Source organism: Montipora foliosa, unplaced genomic scaffold, assembly GCF_036669935.1.
Source record: "Montipora foliosa isolate CH-2021 unplaced genomic scaffold, ASM3666993v2 scaffold_12, whole genome shotgun sequence".
Classification (NCBI taxonomy): domain Eukaryota; kingdom Metazoa; phylum Cnidaria; class Anthozoa; order Scleractinia; family Acroporidae; genus Montipora; species Montipora foliosa.
In genome coordinates this window covers 47,501-68,969 of record NW_027179419.1, presented here as the reverse complement: position 1 = coordinate 68,969, position 21,469 = coordinate 47,501, and the positions used below count along the sequence as shown (strand labels likewise).

General features: G+C 39.7%; 2 protein-coding genes across 2 annotated transcripts in view; both read right to left on the bottom strand.

The window, feature by feature from the left end:
* Window positions 1-213: 213 nt before the first annotated feature.
* LOC137985955 (cyclin-C-like) lies at window positions 214-3,507 on the bottom strand. Its single transcript, XM_068833412.1, has 2 exons — window positions 3,096-3,507; window positions 214-2,111 (listed from the first exon to the last, which is right to left on the bottom strand). Exons 1-2 carry the CDS (start codon window positions 3,498-3,500, stop codon window positions 1,671-1,673), a joined length of 846 nt encoding a protein of 281 aa, XP_068689513.1. The 5' UTR covers window positions 3,501-3,507; the 3' UTR covers window positions 214-1,670.
* A 1,318-nt stretch (window positions 3,508-4,825) lies between these two features.
* LOC137985953 (mucin-4-like) overlaps window positions 4,826-21,469 on the bottom strand; it is a 52,077-nt gene continuing 35,433 nt past the window's right edge. Inside the window, exons 14-21 of the mRNA XM_068833410.1 lie at window positions 20,951-21,076; window positions 20,286-20,414; window positions 19,005-19,127; window positions 16,298-16,426; window positions 14,460-14,569; window positions 14,157-14,272; window positions 11,996-12,373; window positions 4,826-5,830 (exon numbers count right to left, since the gene is read on the bottom strand). Of these exons, the coding sequence (XP_068689511.1) occupies window positions 5,725-5,830; window positions 11,996-12,373; window positions 14,157-14,272; window positions 14,460-14,569; window positions 16,298-16,426; window positions 19,005-19,127; window positions 20,286-20,414; window positions 20,951-21,076 (1,217 nt within the window). The 3' untranslated portion in view covers window positions 4,826-5,724. The remainder of the gene's footprint in view (window positions 5,831-11,995; window positions 12,374-14,156; window positions 14,273-14,459; window positions 14,570-16,297; window positions 16,427-19,004; window positions 19,128-20,285; window positions 20,415-20,950; window positions 21,077-21,469) is intronic.

The window sequence follows — 21,469 nt, the reverse complement described above, 5'->3', positions numbered from 1 at the left end:
GCACAACCAATGCTAAATAATTGCTATTAAAATTGATATTACAACTATTTTATATCGCTACCTGGTAATCTAGAAGGATTTGGTGTTCTCCAAACACTGGTAACCAACTAATGTAAAATTGTTGCGCGTGGAAATTGTGCGTTCGTTTTTGTCCTCCGATTTTGTTTGGGTTGCTATGCTCCGCCAACCTGTGACCATCTAAAAGCCCAAGGATGTACTCTAATTTGTTTATTAGGTGCACATTCACATACATACAATACAATACATACTTAATTGACCGCTCCCCATAGAGGCTTTTCAGGGTCAATGAAACAATAAACGAAACAACAACAACAACAACAACTGATAAGAATCCCAACTGGCCGGAGGCAAACCAGTTAGCTACTTACAAGTGCAGCTGGGAAATTGAACCAGGGACTACCAGGAACAAATTCATTGAGTGGTCAGAGCGGGTCTTGAACCCGGGATCTCCGGATCTCAAGGCAAGCGCCCTAACCACTGGGCCACACTGCCTCCTACATGAATGTAGTACTTGTTACCAAAGTATTTTTGCCACTCCAGAGTATCTTATCAAACCGAACAACGTAATATATGAGCCACATACCAGGGATAAAGTGCAAACTGCAGAAACAACCCAAACTCTGTACTTTTACTAACTTGAGGCATAATTCGATCCAAAACGATGTTGAGGCTTAGGTTTTGCTTTCATAAAAGGGTTTGTTTTTTTTTCCACAGTCTGCATTTTACACTGACCTCTTGTCAAACAATAATAATTTTTGGAAGTATGAGGTCTATTCAGGAGGATAAGATCTTTTTTCTGACAAAATGTTGATTGCCTTGACCTTGTACTCTGAATGAATTAACTTTTGGGTATGAAAGATGTTGATAATTGTGAGTTGTGATGATCCTGTTAATTACAACATTTAATAATTAAATTGAGTGGAAGCCAGCATTAACCTATGACAACTAGCCGTGGTTCTAATATATTAATATGTAAAGAAATTCCAAACTGTTGAACAAAAAAATACATTAATGAACGAACAATTTCCATTCATGAGGTTTATTGCAATGTACAAGATACATGTAATTCTATGTAGAAGCTCTCAATGTTTCAAGAGGGTGGGAATGGACCTTGTACAGATCAGGGTATTGTTTGAATTCTTTCCTCAGAAGATTTTGAAATACAAAGTAAGATTTGAAAATCATGTATCTGTGATGGGTCCATCCCCTTTGGCCTAAATTCAATCTTTTATCCACTTATGTACATTGTACTAGATCAGACATAAATTTTCAAATAATATCACAATAGTTGAATATTAAAGAATTTAAAAAAGCTTTTTCAATATTTAGCAAGCAGTTTGCAAACAAACAAGTCTTATTTGATCCCAGCCCAGTGCTTTCTTGCCTATAAGCAAACTATCCATTTTGGGGATTGTATTTGATCAGGAATTTTGGTAGTTTCACTTGCTAACAATAAAATTATGCCATAATTCTGATTGACGTGGAATGCCTGAAATGGAGAACTTGCTCATTGACTTTATAATGATTACTGGTAAAATTTATCTCTGTATTTCGATTCTCTTTTTAAATTTTTCCCTTTGAAAATTAAAAAAAAAAAAAAAACAACAACATTAAGAAGAAATGAATTCATTGACACTATTTATACAGGCCTAAGATTCTGGAGGCACTGGTGAAGGGGTTTGACCAGGGGTGGCTGATGTTGGTCGCACCTTGGGTTTAGGTGCTCTACTTAATATGGCTGAAATCTCCGTCCTTTCATCATAACTCTTCCAGAGTTCATAGAGTTGCAAAATCTCTTGTGTTATTTCCAGGATCTTGTCCATATCAACAGACAATTCAGCAAACCATTGTTTGCAGTCTTTCTGTTGAATAACACAAGCCATGTAAATTGCAGCCAAAGCAATCTGATAGGGAGGATAAATGAGAGAGACATCAGTGCGCAGACTGTCATTTAAGATGCGCCAGGCAATCGGCAGGATAGCATCTTCCATTCCAAGGTCAGCAACATACTGTGTCAGAGGTCGGTAAGGGTGGTATACAATTAAGCAACAATCCATCATTTCCAGTAAGAAGAACTCACATTCAAGAACCTGTATTTAGAGAATGAATGAGAGATTAGCCATTTTGATGGAATCAATCTAAATAATGAATAATGCCTGCTAGGGTATAATACTGTTGACAATGGACTATCTGAACCTGTTTGGTAAACTAAAATGGAAAAAAAAACACTGATGGAAGACAGAAAGAAGTGCATTTGTTTATATGCAAACCAGGCTCAGAGAAGGAACCATGATCATGTTGTTGAATTGGTGTGAATTTAATAATGTAAGCTGCCATCGTATTTTACTGTCGGTCAGTAATCATTTTGCCTCTAATAATCTGACCCAGATGTTTTCTTAATTTGAACATACCATGAAATTGATGCGCACACAGTACTGGGATTCTTTTAGGGTTTTTATTAACCAGAAAACTTTCACCTGAAACTGTCAAGTGAATTCTCTTGACCTAACCAAGGGAATTCTTCCCTGGATAAGATCAATATTACACAACAGCAAAGGTTTCATTAAGATTTTGCTCAGGAGGTCATCAGTGTTTGGCAGCTGGGAATTTTTAATGTCTTTGATACAATAAAGTAAGCAGAAAAGATGAAAACACCCGGGCAAAGTCGTAGCAAAAGCGTGTGCACAGGCAGTCAATTTGCCTGGTGCCCGGCCCTTCATGAACCCACTGCAACACAAAACTAGTTACATGTACTTCACCCCAAGTCACATGATCATTGCAAATGCTTAAAGGGACCCCAAATAACTGCCAGGAATGAACCCAATTAATTTCCGTGAATGATAGCTATGGAGAACGTAGTCTCAAGTCTGTGGAGGCCTTGACAAAGGATGGAGGGATGACATGAAAAAAGGGGAAAGGGAAAAGGGAAGGGAAATGAAAACTATTACCAGTTTGGGGGAGTTTCTGCGTCTGAAATGGCCGGCAAAAGGTGCCAAGTGACCTTGAAAAAGAATACTATAATTCTACTGAATTAAGAAACAAATATGCTTGCATAAGTCAGGAAAGAATCTTACTTGAGTCATTCGGTAAGGAAATTGATCACCAGGAAAAGCGAAGTTGAATTTGTTCTTTACAACAGCATTACAGGCGGCGGTAAAGCGGCTGTGGGACATCACACCACACTCCTCCGTTTTATGTGCCAAATACATACAAGTGGGAGCCATTAGCAGCGGATCTATACTCTTCAGAGAATTCCTGGCGTAGAATCTTTTGTAATACAAAGTAGCGGTGGCGATAACTTGCTGTCGAAGCTTCAAATGTTCGCCTAATGCTTGGATGAAGTTAATAAAAAAGATGTGGACCTTCTTGTAGTCGCCTTCTCTTAAGTAATGGTAGTCCTTCTGCCTTTCTAATTCAATCTCTTCGCGATCCAGGAGCCATTGATTGCAGTGCGAAGAAAGCCAAAAGTTCGCCGCCATTTTGAGTGAAGATGTAATCTCGTTTCCAGATCCCCCATATCTCGAGAGAGATTCCGGAAGCGGAAACGGCACAGTGGTGCTTGTCAATTAGCCAAACATTCTGCCCTACGTTTTACTGATGAATATTATCCTTTCTTTTAACTCACTACTCGAGAACGGGAAAGCAACGGAAAATGCCAATCACAAGGAAAGATTTCTTAGGGATTGATTAAATGAAGACAAAGAGGCAGATTTTATAACTGCTAATTTTTTTCAATCTAGGGCCAGTTGCTCGAAGCCTGGTTAGCTCTAACCGTTGGTAAAGAGGTATCAAAACCTATAGGTTTCCATGACATTTAACGCTGGTTGGTGCTAACCATGTTCGAGCAACCCGGGCCTAGGGCCCATTTCTCGAAAGTCCCGAAAACTTTTCGGGCCCGAAAAGCCATCCGTGAAATTGCAAACCGCTTGTTTTGGAAAGCCGAATCGGATCTTTTAACATGCTTTCAAGGTACCAAAAAGAAAATTAAATGTGAAGTTTGACGAATTAAATGCTCTCCGTTCTTGAGTCACAAAAGGAATTGTGACACCCGAAAATGACCCGTAAAAGTTTCGGGACTTTGGAGAAACGGCCCCCTGGATGTTCAACCACAGGTATCCCAAGCTCCTTTGGGAGCTGCCAACTAGCGTAAAATGCTTTGCATGGGAATGTGACGATCGTATATAACAGTTCGAAATACGGGGCCGAGAAATTTAATAAAAACGACTTACACGAGCTCCATTGTGTGCTACTTGTGTTTCCGTGGAGTCTTGGGCCATTTCCTGGCGATTCTAGCTAATATTAGATTCTGCATCCTGTATCCAGTATATATACCTTCAATTGAATGTTTGAATTGCGGAACTGAATGACTTGTTTGAATAATTTGGGTAATTGCGAAAGTGTAAAATTCAGACTGCAGGGGTAAAATGCAGACTGGGGTTATAACATAACTGTTGAAAAAGGCCAAACCCTTTAGCAGTGCTAACAGTTAAACCTAAATATTGTTTTATGCCTAATTAGGACTAATGTTAGGATTCCTAAAGGGTTTGGGCTTTTTCAACAGTTACGTTATAACCTTAGTCTGCATTTTACCCCTGGTCTGCTGTCTGCATTTTACACTGGCCGGTTTCACTGAATTGCTAAATTGAGGGAACAAGTGCCGAATTGGATGCTTGAATTTTGACTCTAAAAACGTGCCTTACTCTTTTTGATTAATTGACAATGTTTAATAAGAGCATTTTTGAAGAGATTTTCTTTTCTTATGATATCTTGAAGACACTCCGAAAGAAAACCGAATGCTCTTAACCGGAGCACCTTTGATCTCTCGATTACCAGTTCGGGTGCTCCAGCCTCAGCCAGCTGGGGAGACATATCAAAGAAGTTCAGAGGAAATTTGGCCACTTTTGGATCGCCATAGCTCCTTTATCAAGAGGAGTGGAGGAGAGAAGTCCTTAGTATGAAAATCATTAAGTTCAGTTTATATGAAAACTAGAACTCAAAGTCGTTTTGAAACCGAGATGAAGCTTTCTTGGAAATGGCCTATTCATTTGTCTTGCTCTACTGCAGAACTCAGGACTTAAGTTGAAGACGTCGAAATAAAGTTTACTTGGTAAACCTCGTTTTTTGTTAATTTAAATATAATAACTGCTTATAATTGCTGAAAGTTGTAAACTGTGTATGTAAGAAGCGATGAATGTATTTGTCGAATATTCTAATGAACAACCCCTCCCCCAATCAATGCAAAATATCGTGTCCTTTTCTGTTGTTTATTAATTAAATAATTAAATAATATGGTAGCGATTTTCCATATTTTTATATATTTTAAGTTAAAACTTTAATGTTGATTAATGTTCGATGACAATGACGAACGTTTGTCACATGTCTTTAACAGTGTGACCTTTGTTAAAGAGAAAGCGAATGTCCCGGCAAACCTAGCGCTCCGTCAATGAGGCTATAATTGCATAAACTTATGAAATGTTAATGTAAAATGAATCGCGTCTCATTTATGTTCAATCTTTCGTTTTTTGATACTTTACACAGCAAATAGCTGGAATTTTCTTTAAAAACCTGTTTAAGTAAAAATATGTGAAAGAATAAAGAACTTTGCCGTTTTGTAACGAAATTTCTGTTTTAAGAAAGAAAATATTTAATTTCTTGTTTTTTAAAATAATTTCTTTGAAAATGTGGTGTATTAATTCACACGGCCTACTCTACAAATGCATATTTCATCGCACGGACTTGTATTGGAGTTCTTGGAAGGTAATCTTCGTCAACTGGTCGAATCACAGCTTTTGCGCGGTTCTTTTTTACACTAAAAATAAAGGAGAAAAGAACATACAACTTGAGCAAGGATCAGCGTAACAAAACAGACGTACTGAATCCTGGTAAAGGACCTAATCAGCAATATAGATGTTATAAAAAGCTAAAAAAAAAGCAAGGCTGATATAGCGAAGGAATATATCATTGCGTTCGAGCACAGGGGGCGCACACAAGCTGTTTGTGTGGCCGATTGTTATTATACAGTAAATGTACTAGATTTACCGTTTGCCTCACCTATAGCGATATATCGATAACTATGTTTATTATATGACTAGCTCCGTGAGCGGGCAAGATGAACCAAATCGCGCGCTCTGATTGGCTACCCGAGCGGGCAAGATGGAGCGATACTGCCCGCTCGGGATTTCTCGCTTGGTCCCGCAAGATCAAAGATCATTTTTTGGTGTTTTAAGTCATATAATAAATCCTTTATTGACCAAGATTGTTCGGTCAAGATGACTGGATATTGACCTCGTTCTTTTTTTGCGTGTTTATGGACCTCGACTTCGTCTCGGTCCATAAACACGCAAAAAAAGAACTTGGCCAATATCCAGTCATCTTGACCTCACGCTTGGTCAATAACCCATACATATAATTCAATTATAAATAAACGTTGAATTACCTTACCTGTTGTATATAGTCGTCCTGTTGCCTCAAAAGTGGCTTTTTGAGCGATTTTGAGTTCGCCGTTGACTGTTACTTCTATAATAGTAACAGTCAACGGCGAATTCCAAATCATTCAAAATCGCTTAAAAAACCACTTTTGAGGCAAAAGGACGACTATATACCAACGTAATTCAACGTTTATTTATCATTGAATTGTATACATAGTTAGCGATATATCGCTAAATAACAATCGGCTACACAAACAGCTTGTGTGGGCTCCCTGTGGTTCAAGCGGAACGCATTCTAATTGTGTGAGTTCCGCAGGATGACCCTCGGGTACAGATTTCATGTGATAGTGTTACGACTTGCCCAAGAGAAGTCAAGTCCTGTTAGATGGGGTTACTACCTGGGTGGGTGACCGTTCGGCAATATCCCGTGCTTTACACGCTGGGCAGATGCGCTGTTTAGCTATCCAGCAAGAAAGGCTACTGATATCCCACAAAACTGACATTGCATAGACCGTATTCATAAATGGCGGTCAAGAAATTAGTCTTTTGTCTTTGTGCAAGTCATCCTATTAGCCTCACTTTGGAACAAAAATTCTTTTGAATTTTGCTCGTGTTTACGAGGCTAGTTGCGATGATTAGCATAAAGACAAAAGAATAATTACTTAGCCGCCATTTATGAATACGGTCTATTATATAACGCATGTATTCCTGACCATAATTGTTTACTGAACAAATACTAGAAAGGGTACAAAAAAAATTCTCCCCAAAACATACAACTACTTTCAAATGCCTCGTCGGTGACAAAACAGGAATCGAATCATTAATAACTGCTAGCTATAGTATAAAGACAGTATTTCGAAATGCACTGCCTTTCTTTATCAGGATTTCAATTACTAGTATTGACGACGGTTAAAAGAGACGCGTAATATTATACTGTAATTAAGATAAGGAATTTAACGGACTTAACGGATGTAGTACATTAATAATAAATACTAATAATAGCAACCGTAGAAACGATAAAAACTGAAATGATACATAGTCAATAGAGGGGAACGGTTATGAAACCCGACAAATTTCTTTGTTGTAGGTTTTTGTTCTCTTTTTTTGGCCTTGACCGTGCACAAAACACAATAGCTGTTTACTCCGTACTGAGGAACTAACCAATAGAAACGTGTTGGTTACGTAATTCATGCCTAGCATATGAGCGCAAAACAAAAGATTGTGCACGGTCGTGGACTTTCCAACCTAAATCTTGGGACCTTTGTTTGCTCCTTTGATGTTTGCCAAGCTTCAAAACCGGTCCCCTATATACTATTAACTATGAATGATATAATGATGAAGAAGTATATAGTGAAAGAATGGACTACATTTCATCTTTCTTAGTAAGACCCAAAGGTTCAAGGGTGTTATCTGACTAAACAGCGACCCACTCTTTCTGTCATTTTCACGGTTACACGGGGAATGGCAAAACCTCCTCCGTCAAACGACAACGGTCAACTCGCCATTCACAGAACAGTTCAAAAAAGGTGCGGTAGTGACTCGAGTTTCGTCTCCCCAAAAGCGGTTTCTACGTCACCACTCCCTTACTCATTGCTTGAACTGCAACTCCAAAACGTTATCTTGATGGTACAATGCAATCGTTGGAGAAACCAAACGAAGACTCAAAGAAATTAGGATTTGTATGGGAATCCCGATTTATAAAAGACTTAAGAAGATAATTATATGCCGTTGTGGATCGCTTCATTCCTGTGTGTTTTTTTCCAGATTCAACGCGATTTGAGCCATTTTTAAATTGCTCGGTTACCAGCAGTATCATAAAATCCCAAGGCTGTACACTCCAATCTGGGGAGCCCACCAAATTGGGTCAAAGATCCCTTAATAAAATGTTCCCAAGGTTACGGGTTACAATTCCACTGTGACTGACAAATATTAAACTTTCATTTCAAGCCACCAAAAACGCAATAGTAGCCCTGCGACCGAACTCAGGCGGTAGTTTGTACACTCGATGGAAAGAAAAAACCTTCCGAATATGTTTTGGACAAGCAAGGTTGGACACATCGAACTTTGGAATCAACGGTGCTAGACCGTTGTCTGTGAACGACACATTTTTTATTCTCTTGGGTCCTGATATTTTATTAAAGAACATTTTACTCAATGTGGTGGGCTGCCCAGAATGGAGTGTGTGGCCTTGGGATTTTATCAATACCGTTGGCGAAAACGAGTAACTGAAGTCTGGCTGAAATCGCGTTGAATCGGGAAAAATAAACCACTCGGGAATAAAGCAACCCACAATGATAATAAGGTAAGGCTTTTTATTTGAGAATGTTTCCATATAATTTACCTTCTTAATTCTTTTCATATACCGGCCGGGATTTCCATAAAAAATCCTAATATACTTTTCGCCATATTTAGCTTTCCCTCACAGGGAACGCCTGTGTTTGCAGTGACGCAAACGATTTTTTTTCGGCGTTTTTTCATTTCTTGTCGCTATTTTCCCAGGCTCCGGCAAAACGTACCGGTTATCGACAACTAAACATTTCGTATGTGGAAAAGCATTTCTTAACACTAACATTTGTCGATTTAATTAAGTTGTCGGCTGGAAAGAGTCGTCGATAACAACTTGGCTCATCTGTGAAGGCCCTAAGGTTCCTAATGTGTCATGATTGATGTCAAATGAAGTGGAGTCATTCGTGCAACAAAAATTAATGGTCAATTGACCTTGACGTCATTTGTTTAATGAAAAAAGTACTAAGCTAATAATGATGCACTATCGAGTGCAGGCATCTTGTAAAAACAAAAGTCGCCATTTTGAAACGGATCAGGACGAGAAGCGGGTTTCTACCCACCCCACCCCCAACAATTCCAAGTTGATAGAAGTTTTTTTTTGGCTCGCCATCGCATCATCTGTCACTAGGGACTTTAAGCAAGGACTACGTAATTGACTAGTGCAGTGACCGGAAGTGAAATTTTTCCCGTCGCGCGTAGGTCACCCGCAATCGGCGTCAAAATTACTGAGACACTCTTATCCTTTAGGGTCTATTTCAAGCTCGGCGAGAAAATGCCCCCCTCCCCATCAGCCCCGGGACAATTTAGTGTTGTTTTCAGTTTCCTACGAGCCTTGACAACAGCGGTACAACATTGATTAGGGGGAAGAGGGAGGGGTATCCCGGAAAAGTACTTTTTGGACTATTTTTCCTTCAAAACGATGGAAGTGTCGTTGCTAGTGTGTTCTGTTGGCAAACTGTCTCAACCAATTTCGTCACCGATTGTGATTTCTATCCGTAGTACGCTTCCGTAGGAGATCATGGTCGGCCATAGTGGTATTTTGTTGTACTTGACATACTTAATATATTAGTGTTTCAACCCAAATGGCAAGATAGAGGCATTTTATCCCTTTTTGATCTTCTTTGGTGTTTTCCAAAAAAGAAAACTAAATTATTTGTCGATTTTGAGCTCAAAATGCGGTAGCAGCGGCGCGAACCTTTTAGTATTGTAAAGCTTATCAGCTTTCACCAGACATTTCAAGATTTGTCTGAGCTTTCACATTTCTCGCCGCGGATTTTCGCTTGTCTTTATCCAAGATGAAAGTATTTAATTAAACAATTTAAACTCATGTATATACATATATCAGCATTTGAGTAGGGAAAGCGAGTTCAAAATATGCAGATAATTTTGTTGATTTTAGGCGCATGAAGGAATGGAGTCGGCAATATGATGTCGTGTTCCTGGTATTTGCAAAGCCTCTGAAGGGTCTCCAAATCTTGCTTTTTATCACGAAACTTCGGCAAACATTCATCGTCTTCCATGTCATTAACTTACTGCACCTTTCAATAACATGCGGACTCTACAATTCAAAGCTCAATCGACAAATGCGTTTTTCGCTACCTTCAATCAAATGTTCGGTGGCTCCTCCCAGCTTCCGGCTATATGTTGACTGAACTGGGCTCAACGATGTGATTTGATTACTGCGCGCTCGACAGTATTTGGAAGCTTCGGAGCCGCCGAACATTTGATTGACGGTAGCGAAAAACGCATTTGTCGGCGGGTTGACCGTTTGAATTTAAGAGTTGGCATGTTATTGAAAAGCGCAGTAAGGTGAAACCCGCCATACGAAGATTGTGGAAAGGTCAAGTTGGCAGGCTGATATTCCTCGTGGAGAACTAAAAGTTCTTGTTCCGAAATAAAATTAGAGCCGTGCGACAGAAGGGAGCAAATCTCTTATTTCTCTAAAAGATGGCATGACACTTAGCAAACTACCGAGGATTCTACGTACTCCTTCCATGCTTCCGCGGCTAAAAGTTTTTACAGTCTCACGATGATCATGAGGTAATTCACCGTAATCAGATTCACAGGCCGATGGAATACACTTTCCTGGAATATTTCCTTTTCTACCTTGTACATTTGTTTTGTTTTGGCACCAATTCTGTAGTGTAGTATTTGTCATATTTGATGGATTGGTTGACAAGACACGGACCTCACAACCATATTTAGAAGACAAATGCCAAATAAGGTTATCGTTAATTGTTACATAAAGATGCGTTTCGTCGACTTTGTAAAGATGGCGGAAAACGATGCTAAACAGAAACAAGAAATAATATTTTGATGAACTGTTTTTAATTCTTTTTGACTCCTCGATTGTTCAAAAGGAGGATAACGCTATACCCACCAAATAAATCACTATCCAGCGGATAAACACTTGCAAAAACAATTGGGTTATCCAGGGAATAGTGATTTATCCAATGGATAGCACTATCCACCCTTCTAACTACATGCTGGGGCCAGGTTTTTTGACCTTGATCTTCAGGTTTTTGGTCTTTTGCGGTTGAGAAGTTTGAATACCGGAGGATGTAATTTTCAGGTTGCAGGTTACGGGTTGCACGTCAGAATTTCACTTAAAGATTTCTTGAAGTACCGTTGACATAGGGTGCGTTCCTTTGGGATGATCCGAAAAAGATCAGTGATCCAAGATCATTTGGGTCATGGTGCATCAAAGGAACCGAAAAATCCTTTCTCAGACTGGATTTATCGGTTCCTTTGATGCAACATGATCCTAGTGATCTTGGATCAGTGATCCTTTTTCGGATTATTCCAAAGGAACGCACCCATAGTTTCAATTCATTTTAATATTTCAGATAATTTTCAGCGAAGTCCATGTTCGTGCAATCGACACCGCGCTGAGTTGGAACACGTTGAGAGTTGAACATTAATTCACTGCTACCAATAAACTTCCAGTATATTTTTGGCACTGTCTAGTCGTGTAACTGTGAAAAAACAAAACAAAATATGCTGCCAAAGAGCCCTCATTCACGATGTCCGCCATCTTAGCACTCCAAGACATTGCTGGAAAAACAGTAAACTTGATGTTGTCACACTTTGACAAACAATGGACCTCACCGAACAGTAAGTCAACTATTCAAATGAATTGAGACTATACAAAGGTACTTGTGGAAATCTTTAGGCGAAATCTAACCTGCAACCTATGACCTGCAACCTGCAAATTACACTCTCCGAAGAAAAACAAAACGTAGTGAATGAAGGGAACTCACCGCCAAACGAAGATGACAATGCAAACAACTAAAAGCAATGTAAACACTGCAACAGAAACACCAATCGCAATCATGTTGGTACTGTTGCTGCTTTCATGATCAAATTCCTGTGCTTGTGTCGTCGGCAAGGGCGTCGTATATGCAAATGTCGCTTTGACACTGGTAATGTTCGCTCCAATAGCGTTTTCAAGTTCTGACTTGAACGATACAACAATTTGAAGTAATGTGTTGCTTGGTAATACAGAGTGATTACCCGTGAAGAGTCCCATGGGCTGCTGGACGTAGAAGGCGACTTGAAGAGAACCCGAAACGTTTCTAGGATAACCAGGAAGGAGGTGGACTTGATCAGGCTCATACAGATCGAAAATGACTTCACGTCTAAGGGCAGAAAAAAACAAATGAATAAACCTAATAACTTTGAATTCTTAATTTCTAATATATTTTCTGTCTTCGTCCATCCATCCATTCAACACACAAATTAGCGAGCCATAGTTAGTACCTGGCCAACCAAAAACCCAGACGTCGGTTGGTTGGTCGGTCAGTCAGTAAGTTTATTGATCAATCACGCATGACTGAAAAGGAAATATATATTTTTCAAGAATCAAGGAAGGATGTGCCAACACAATGACCATGAAGTAAGAACATATTTAAAATTATAAAATTATCTCCTCACTTCTCGAAACGACGGACGCCACAAAGGTCTATTGGATTAAAAAGGGAGTTCCTCATAGTAGAGGCCCTTATGAAAATGTTGTGCGATTTATGGATGTTGCATGAAGCAGAAGATATGTACCTCCTACAACCCAACTCCTGGTCCAATCCAAGTTCCAGGTTCATACTTTAAGGTACGGACCGCGTTTTTTTATGGCCCGAACGCGAAGCACGCGGACCATAAGTCAACCGGAAAAAAAATCGAGCAACCACCATAACTTACAGTACGGACCGTCAAAACGAAGTAAGTAAAAGTATTTATTATTGCGGTAATCGGGCGAGCGGGAACGGAACTACTTGAAGTCAAGCGGAGCGTCCAGCTGCCACAAATGAATAGCAAACCGCATGCGTCAAAATCTGAAAAGAACGAGTAAATCTTACTCCCTTTTTGAAATAGTTGCTTGCATGTTTCAAAAAGTTCACATAAACATGGAAAACTTGCTGAAAAATGTTGCATCAGAATTCCAAATTTAGCGGGCAGGACAAAGGGCCTTACTGTATAATATGGTCTGCTAAATTAGCCAATCATAGTGCGCGTACTATATAGTGAGAAATACGATGAAAATTACATACACCCGTACTGAATGTTTTAACATATAATACGTGCGGACATTTTGCTCGTTGAATCGGAAATAATACGAGCAACAAGCAAAATGTCCGCACGTATTATATGTTAAACCTTTCAATGAGAGATTTATTATTCCACTATATATTACGCCATTTTCTAGTATTTTGGCTTATTCCTGCATTGACGGAGAATCATATCAATTGGTGCGTGCGAATGACGAAGACAGCTACACAGACGAAAGCATTCAAATGCCCTTTATTTGATTGGATAAACGAAATAACGAGTGACAAGCAACGACAAGCTAAATTCTCCGGGTTTGCATCGTGTTGGAAACAACTTCTTCTTCTTCTCGTTCCGTCCGTATTTGCAATGTTCTAAACCGGTCAAACTGGGACACTGTAATGTGTTACCGTCTCATACCTTGCGCGATCTCTTCACCAAAAATGGTAAAGTGACGTAATAATGGAATAATAATCGTTTCCCACCAATGTGGCCCGGGCTTCGATTCCCGGTCCCGGCATCATATGTGGGTTGGGTTTGTTTGTTGAGTTTTTCTCCGGGTACTCCGGTTTTCCCCTCTCCTCATAAACCAACACTGCCAAATTCCAATTGGATCCGGAATGCACGGACACATGTTGAACGAGCTCCTGAGCGCTCTCAAGGTGTTCCGTGGGTAAACATATCCCATTTTCACATTCCATTTCCATTTCCATACAAAATTATGAGAATAAGATACTATGAAAAATATTAACCTACCTAGAAGAGACACTGAACTAACACGTATATTTTCTCAGCTCGTATTTAAAGCGTGCATATCAAATGATGCGAGGAATCCAACGATGACGACAACGAAGACGACGAGAATGATAAAAAGAAACATACCTTTTTCGTCTTTGGTCTTTAAGTGCACATTCGGTTCTTCTGCTTTCACAGTAGGCGGACGTAACAGACGCCATTGTATCTTTAAAAGAGGTGTCGGTGTTGAAGTCCCATTTAAACTGATCAAAGACAGGAAAATCCAAATTCACACATTCAGTCATAATGGAGTCAACTCGTGGTTAATAGGGAGTTAGATGAGCTGGGAGGTTTTTGAAACTGAAACTCTCGGCTTCTGATTTTGCTATTTAGGAAAAGAGGAACCTTATGCCAAAATAAAATGGTTACAGAGCGGCTTTATTTACTTACGTCATCATCTGCTGTAAGTGACATCTCTACTGTCTGCTCTTGCTCTGTTATTGATGGAACCCGTGGTGGAGTTAGCGTAGGAACTGGAGCTGTTTGATTTTTAGCCAGGCCTGTTCACAAAAGTAATGTGCTTTCCTTAACAATACGACTTTTACTGCGAGGAGAAAGAAACAACAAGCACCCAAGACAGCAAAATAGAGGTTATCTGGCAAATGACATGAAGTCAGTCATGTTGGTATCCCATATTGATGCTCCAGCTAGTGAATCTTTTAAATAATGCAAATAATTGATTTTGTTTAAGAGAAATTAATATGGTTGATAAAAAGGGTCAGCTTAAAAGAATAGCACAGAAAAACTTACTAGTAGTCTCAAAGATGCTTAACAATTATAGGGCATATATTATATTGGCGGGTTTGCACCCAGCCTGCGTAGCAGCCGTTTCCTTTCCTTTTCCAGGCGGAGATCGGACAAGAGAACGATAAAGCTAGCGGACGAGCGCCTGGCGTGAGCAAAAAAATAGAGAGAAGTGGGAACGGGGTGCCCCTCCCCCTACTCCTTATTTGTCGCAATCTCTCGCAGTTTTCGTCTCTTTCGCGAGCGTTTGGAAAAGGAAAGGAAACGGCTGCTACGCAGGCTAGTTTGCACCAGATGTCACAGTACCCATGAAGGTTAATAAATCAATACACATCACTTAATTTATAAATTAATTTATAAAAACTGCGATGCCGTGTAACAATCTATGCATTACGCGTACGTTGGATCAACACAAAAAGTGATAAGCATAAACACACCACTGTTAGTACAGACCAAACAACGCTCACAAAGACTGTTACGAAAAATAGTATTGCGTGACAAGCGTTACTGTCTAGAAGCTTCGCGAGAGTTCGTAGTTTGTTTATATTTAGGTTTGTACGTAAGCGTTTCTAAATCGGTGTGTTTTGTAATCTTTCTATAATTAGATTCATTACTATTTTAGAAAGTTCTAGAAGTTTATTGTCCGAGTATATAAGTAGACGAGTCCAAGCGGAGTGTTTTTCTAACTAGTTTTTCACAAGCGAAGAGTTGGCGTTGGCCGTGTTTAGTCAAGTGTGACAGAAGCTGTGTGCATTCAAGTTGGCGGAGGCCGTGTAAGTTTGTCGAATACGTGTTGTTCAGAGTTTTACTTCGTGGAAACTACGTTCATTTTTGGAATAAATCTTCTTGTTGTTGTTCCGACAACCCTGCGTTCAGTTTAGTTTGCAAACTACCTTTCCTCAAAACATTCGAACTCGTAACAAAGACATTCTCTTCAAAATGGAACTACGGTCGGCCAAACCTAGCGTGATCAGTGCTCGAACTGGAAAGCAGACACAGACAGTTGTTTTGGGCTTGTTGCTGATCATGCTGTGTTTGGCCGACCGTAGTTCGATTTTGAAGAGAATGCCTTTGTGAACTTTGTTTGATCTGTCCTAACAGTGGTGTGTTTATTCTTATCACGGTTTGTATTGATCCAGCATTGTGCATAGATCATCGGCACGGCATAAGTGAAGATCAATACAGTTTAATGTCCTTTGAATATTAGACTGAGGTAATATTTGATTCCTAAGTTATTAGAACCGTAAGACCACTTCCTGATTTTTCTACACCAGTATAACCGTTTGATCGCGTGGTTGCAATCAAGCAATAGTTGTAGTAGAGGAAATCGAGATAGAGTTGCTGTCATATAGACAAGGCATTATCCGATACAGCTAGTCTTCTCATACGTCAAATGGATGAATTTCACTGTTTAACTCAGTTTCTATGTGTTTTACCCTCTTTGTAATTCCGCAAAGAAAGAGTTAATTACTTTTACAATTTACCTCTGCATTTTCCGTCAATGAAGTATAGGTTATTATCACATTCGCATTTGTAAAATCCTCGTGTGTTGACGCACTTGTGGAACTCGTCTGTGCAATTGAACAAGTCTTCATCTATACACTCGTTAATATCTGGAGGGTAATTGTAAAAGCATTCATGGTATTAAGAGAGAGAAAACGTGAATTTTGTAAGGAGCTGGTCTAGAATATTGTCTACTTCAGGAAATCTTGGTTCTCAACCCCCTCCTTTACTTTAGGCTAGGACCAACCGAAATCTCACTGAAGAGTCCCGGAAACAAACTTGTGCGAGAATCTCAACACGTTTTCGTGTTGAAGGCTATCCTTATGCTTCTGCGGTAACGATGGCAAAAGCGAAGACATAGTAATCAAGCAGGCCTTTAGTTCCTTGCCGCACCCTATGGAAAATTTTGATGGACAGCTCTTTTATCGCTTGGTTTTTCATTGGCAGTAGTTGTAGTTTAAAGACAAGATGATTTACATACAGTTGTGTTTGTAGGTTAATATTCAATGCATTAGGCGGAAATCGCCGGTAGTAGTTGCGTTTAAATCATTTTCACCGTTATGTATGATATCCTCCACGAGTGTTAACCGTGATGGTACAGGACCGTAGGCTGATTTTGATGCGGGTAGGGTCGTTTTCTCTTTAAACGGACCAAACAGTTCTGGTTGTATTAATAATTACTTAGTAACCACAAGTCGCGACTAGGCTTTTTCCTATCTCCCTCCCTCTTGTAAGGCGCCGGGGTTTTATTGTTTCACCTCGGTTCCCATCGGCTTACAGTGCTGCTCGTGTTTGCAAAAGCCCGCAATAAAGCCCCTTTGCTGTTCCCAAACTCTCTTGTCGTTTGTATTTGAAAAAGCAATAATAACGACGTTCCCTTATTCTTTTTATCAGTGATAACAGTGCTGAACTGGAACGTATGGTAACAAAAGGTTTTCCAGTTCTTTTGAGAAGTAGGCGCGCATTGGTATTTACTATCACATCAAGGCCCACGGTGGTGTCGTAAATGACGTGGAGAAGCGCGAGGCTTGATAAGCATCGATGCTCTAATGCAGTTCAGTTAAGGCAGCGCAATTTGTAAACTAAAACTAGGGAGAGGCACACTGCGAACCGTTCTTGTAAAACATGTTTTATTCTCCGACGCGTTTCGTCTAACTTTCGTAGACTAAAACAATGGCCTCCAAATCTTTATCCCACCTTGCCAACATAGTTCACAACTTCGCCTGTTCTCGTTCTTAAATCCGGCCAAGCCTTCTTGGTTTATGGCCCCAGTATGTAATAGCCGCAAATATGGCTTATAAATACAGGCGTAGAGCATTTCTTGTAAAGCTCCGTGAAGAACGCGTGTGAGAATAAAACAAGTTTTACAAGGACAGTTCGCAGTGTGCTGTTCACTAGTTTTAGTTTAAAAATTAAAAAAAATATACGTAGTTTGAGTTAGGTATAGATGAGATAACTAAACTTTAATATTTGCATATTTAAGCGGACGACTTCTGACAGTGGGGGCTTCGTCCGACTCCCCCCCACCGCACCCCCCCCCCCCCGAAACCACCCCAGCCTAAGGGCCTGTGGTAAAAGCAAAGAAGACGTGAAAGCGTTAAAGGACTTTTAAGCCTCATATGCCGGGACATTCCCTTAGGACCTAAAATTATTGGTCTCTTAGGAGAGGTTAAGGACGGTGCCTACTAATCAACAATATTTTTGCCCCGGTGTGTGATTATGCAGGGAATGTAGATCTTAACAAGTGTTATTGAAATCCAAAAAGAAAATTGGGGGTAACCAAGCATTTTTCAAAGATAATTCATGAATAATGTTTGTAAAAAGCTTTAAAATACAAAGCAATGTGTGGCGTTCTTTCTCAAATGGAAGCTTAATTATCTCTGAAAAATGCATGGTTACCCCCAATTTTCTTTTTGGATACCAAGAGTACTTGCTAAGATCTACTTTCTCCGGATAGTTTTAAACCGCGCAAAAGTTTCCCTGTATTAGAAAGCATCACCGATAGGAAATCCGAGTATCTCAAGATGCGCAGAACGTATGCGCAATAACAGTAGTAGGCACCGTCCTTAAAATATACATAGTACAATGCAATGGTTGCCATGATCGATACACTGGAGAAACCAAACGAAGACTCAAAGCAGAGCAGTCGACAAACCTACCAACGTTGCCAAGCCTGCCAAAGTTTCAGAACACTTCCTCACTGATAATCACACCGCCAAAGACATCCAAAGACATTTCATTTATTCCATTCGAACTCATTCAATCTAATCGTGATCAGTGTACGCAAGACAAGAAGAGCTTACCTCAAAAACAGAGTTAACACCCTTGAACCTTTGATCTTAATATGAAAAATGAAATGAAATCCGTCCTTTCCCTATACATTTCTTTCCCATCATATTATTTTACTTTCTATTGCTCCTATTATCATAAATGTACCGCATCCGTTAAGTTCGTTAAATTCCTCATTACATCACACGCCATATCATTTTCACCTTGTAACGTCTCTGTAAACCGTAGTCATTACTTCTACATGAAATCCTGGTGAAGAAAGGCGGTGCCTTTCGAAATATTGTCTTTACATAATATATTCCCGGATTGAGATAACTGACATTTTTCCTTCGGTTGCATGTTTTTTTTTTTTTCAGCAAGCATGTATAATGGTAACAAGAATGAAAAGAACCGGATTACCTTGGCAGTTTAATGCATCTCGACTCAATTTAAATCCCTTTTGACAGGAGCAATTGTAACTTCCTGGGGTGTTTGTACAAATCTGATCACAACTATCGATATCTTTTGCACACTCATCGATGTCTGAAATAAAAAAGTAAGAAAACGCATATGAAATGATGACGTCATGCGTAGTCAGGTGACATTACCTGTCACTGAATGTAGTTGTGATTGTAGTTACCCAAACATCTTACGTACTATTTTTTTGTAAGACTTGAGAGTAAAATAGACCGTGACTAGTCAGTGATTCGAAGAAAACGCTCGTTTGGCTAGTTTACATTTGCTTTATTGCTGAGTATAATGCCTTATGATAAATAGCGATGCACAGTTAGTTTCGGTAGTACGGTTAGAGCATAAGAGTTGCTTTGCGAGGAGCAGCCAATAATAACTTGTAAAAAGTTGCACACAACCAGTCCATGTTGCAGAACAGTTAACGGAGTTAACTTTCCGAAAATGGCATTTTTAGATAACAACCCAGCTGGCCCATTGTTTCCAAAACAATTTAGCCTGGCATGAGTCTCACGATTAAACGGTATTCAAACTGTAATTGCAGGAGGCTGAATTTCGCGGACTACTTAAATTCCTGTTCATTCCTCGGAAAGGAGCTTGTAAGTGAAAGCAAAAAGTGAATACGTCCTTTTGATGGGTAGTTGTTTTAGCCCTAGGTTTTCTCGATTCATATTTCCGGCATAAAATGTTTCCGTCTTACTGATGATCAGCTGCAACATTTAGAAATTATTACCTTCAGCGACCGTCCATTTTCTGTCGCACTGGAGTTTATATACAAAACACAAGCGAATACATTGCGCCTTGATTAACTAAAATGAGGACACTTGGTAGTACAGCCATTCGAAATATAGATAGTCCGAAAAGAGGAATAATTACTGAGGGTAAGTGGGAGGATTACAAGGTACAGTTTGCTTATCACGAGTACCTGCCTCAGTGCATCAGTTATATGAAACACCAGTAGGCCTAATTCGGCCCTTGAAATATGTGAATTCATTTCAGTTAATTTTGGATAAAAAAGAAATGAATACTATGTTTCCGGAGACGTCTGCCAACGCGTTGGAAGAAGTTAAAAGCAGTATTCCGCTCTACGCTCCGATGGGTTCAAACGACGTCCGAGTCGTAAACGTTGAGGGCAACTGACTTCTGTATGTATTACAAATCCCGTCCTAACCCCTTCTCTCCCGGGCCCTCTGTGTCTTTACTTTCCTTTGATAGACTAATGGTTGTCATTACCTCTACATGTCTCTCCATCGTCGTTTAACTCGTATTTTGCAAAACAGGCACACTTTTCATTTTGCAAGTCGTCAGCTCCTTTAAAGCAAACTTGTTCACAGCGATTTTCTAGAGAACAAGGATTCAAAGCTGGGGAAAAATACAAAGTTATAATGTTATCATTCAACCAAGAAGATAGGAGTTTTGTGATTAGTTACAGGTCACAGCTAACAAATACAAGTTGAGAGGATCAATGTGCCGCAAATTGGCCTTTTTTCTTAAGCTAGAATGTTCATCTTTCGCCAGTAATAATAAGGTGGATGATCCGTGCAGACGAATTATCCACGGACGTTTGTCTACCTACCTACCTACGAACTATCCAGATACTTCGTCTGGACGAATGATCCGTTTGTCTGGCCTTGTTTATACATAGACAGATTATCAGACGAACTACCGTTCTCTGCCCAAGGTCGTCCCAGACAATGATGTCTCCAGTATAGATTCGACCAATAACAATAGTAAGCAAACGATTACGGAAAAAGGTCGACAGATCAGCAGTAAAGTGGAAAACTGTTTGGGAGCACAGACGTGATACAATGCTTTTCCTACTCGGAGTTATTTTGCTTATGTTTCCACAGTCTTCCGTAATGGTCAACATGACACCAACTTATTATTATTACACTCACCAAGGCAATTTCTCCAATCAGATGGATCTGATTTAAAATTCCGACTGTCACATGAACAATTGTAGGTTCCTGGCTTGTTTTCACACTGTTGCTTGCATTCATTCCGACCCTCGCATTCATTCACATCTATAACGCAGTGTAAAATAAACCGGAGTGTGACTGGAGGTGTGTGAAGAGAGGCCATTATTTGTTTGAAATTCTTTTGCATTGCATTACTGTTCACTCGAACATGGAAAGCGCGTTAGTGAAATATGTTGATCACTTTTTCTAGTGTTTTTTGAGGTATGGATGAAATAGTTGACATGATATTATGAGTTAATTCTAGAGTGGAACATAGGCGGTGTTATCAGTCGCTCATTCTCCTCTTCAAATGTTTAAAAGGAAATGGACCAGTTTACATATCAACCCAGGGAACAGTGAACACAATCTTGTTCAACCCTAGTACACTAATCGAAACGTTACATATACGGCCTCACATTTAGGGAATAAGCACCATCATATGTCAACCAAGCGTCCACG

What these genes read in the sequence shown, in the direction of transcription:
- LOC137985955 (XM_068833412.1), bottom strand. Translation starts at nt 3,500, where the DNA reads ATGGCGGCGAACTTTTGGCTTTCTTCGCACTGCAATCAATGGCTCCTG. An exon ending in TTCCTTACCGAATGACTCAA is followed by an intron (nt 2,112 to 3,095) that starts GTAAGATTCTTT and finishes CTCTAAATACAG; the next exon opens with GTTCTTGAATGTGAGTTCTT.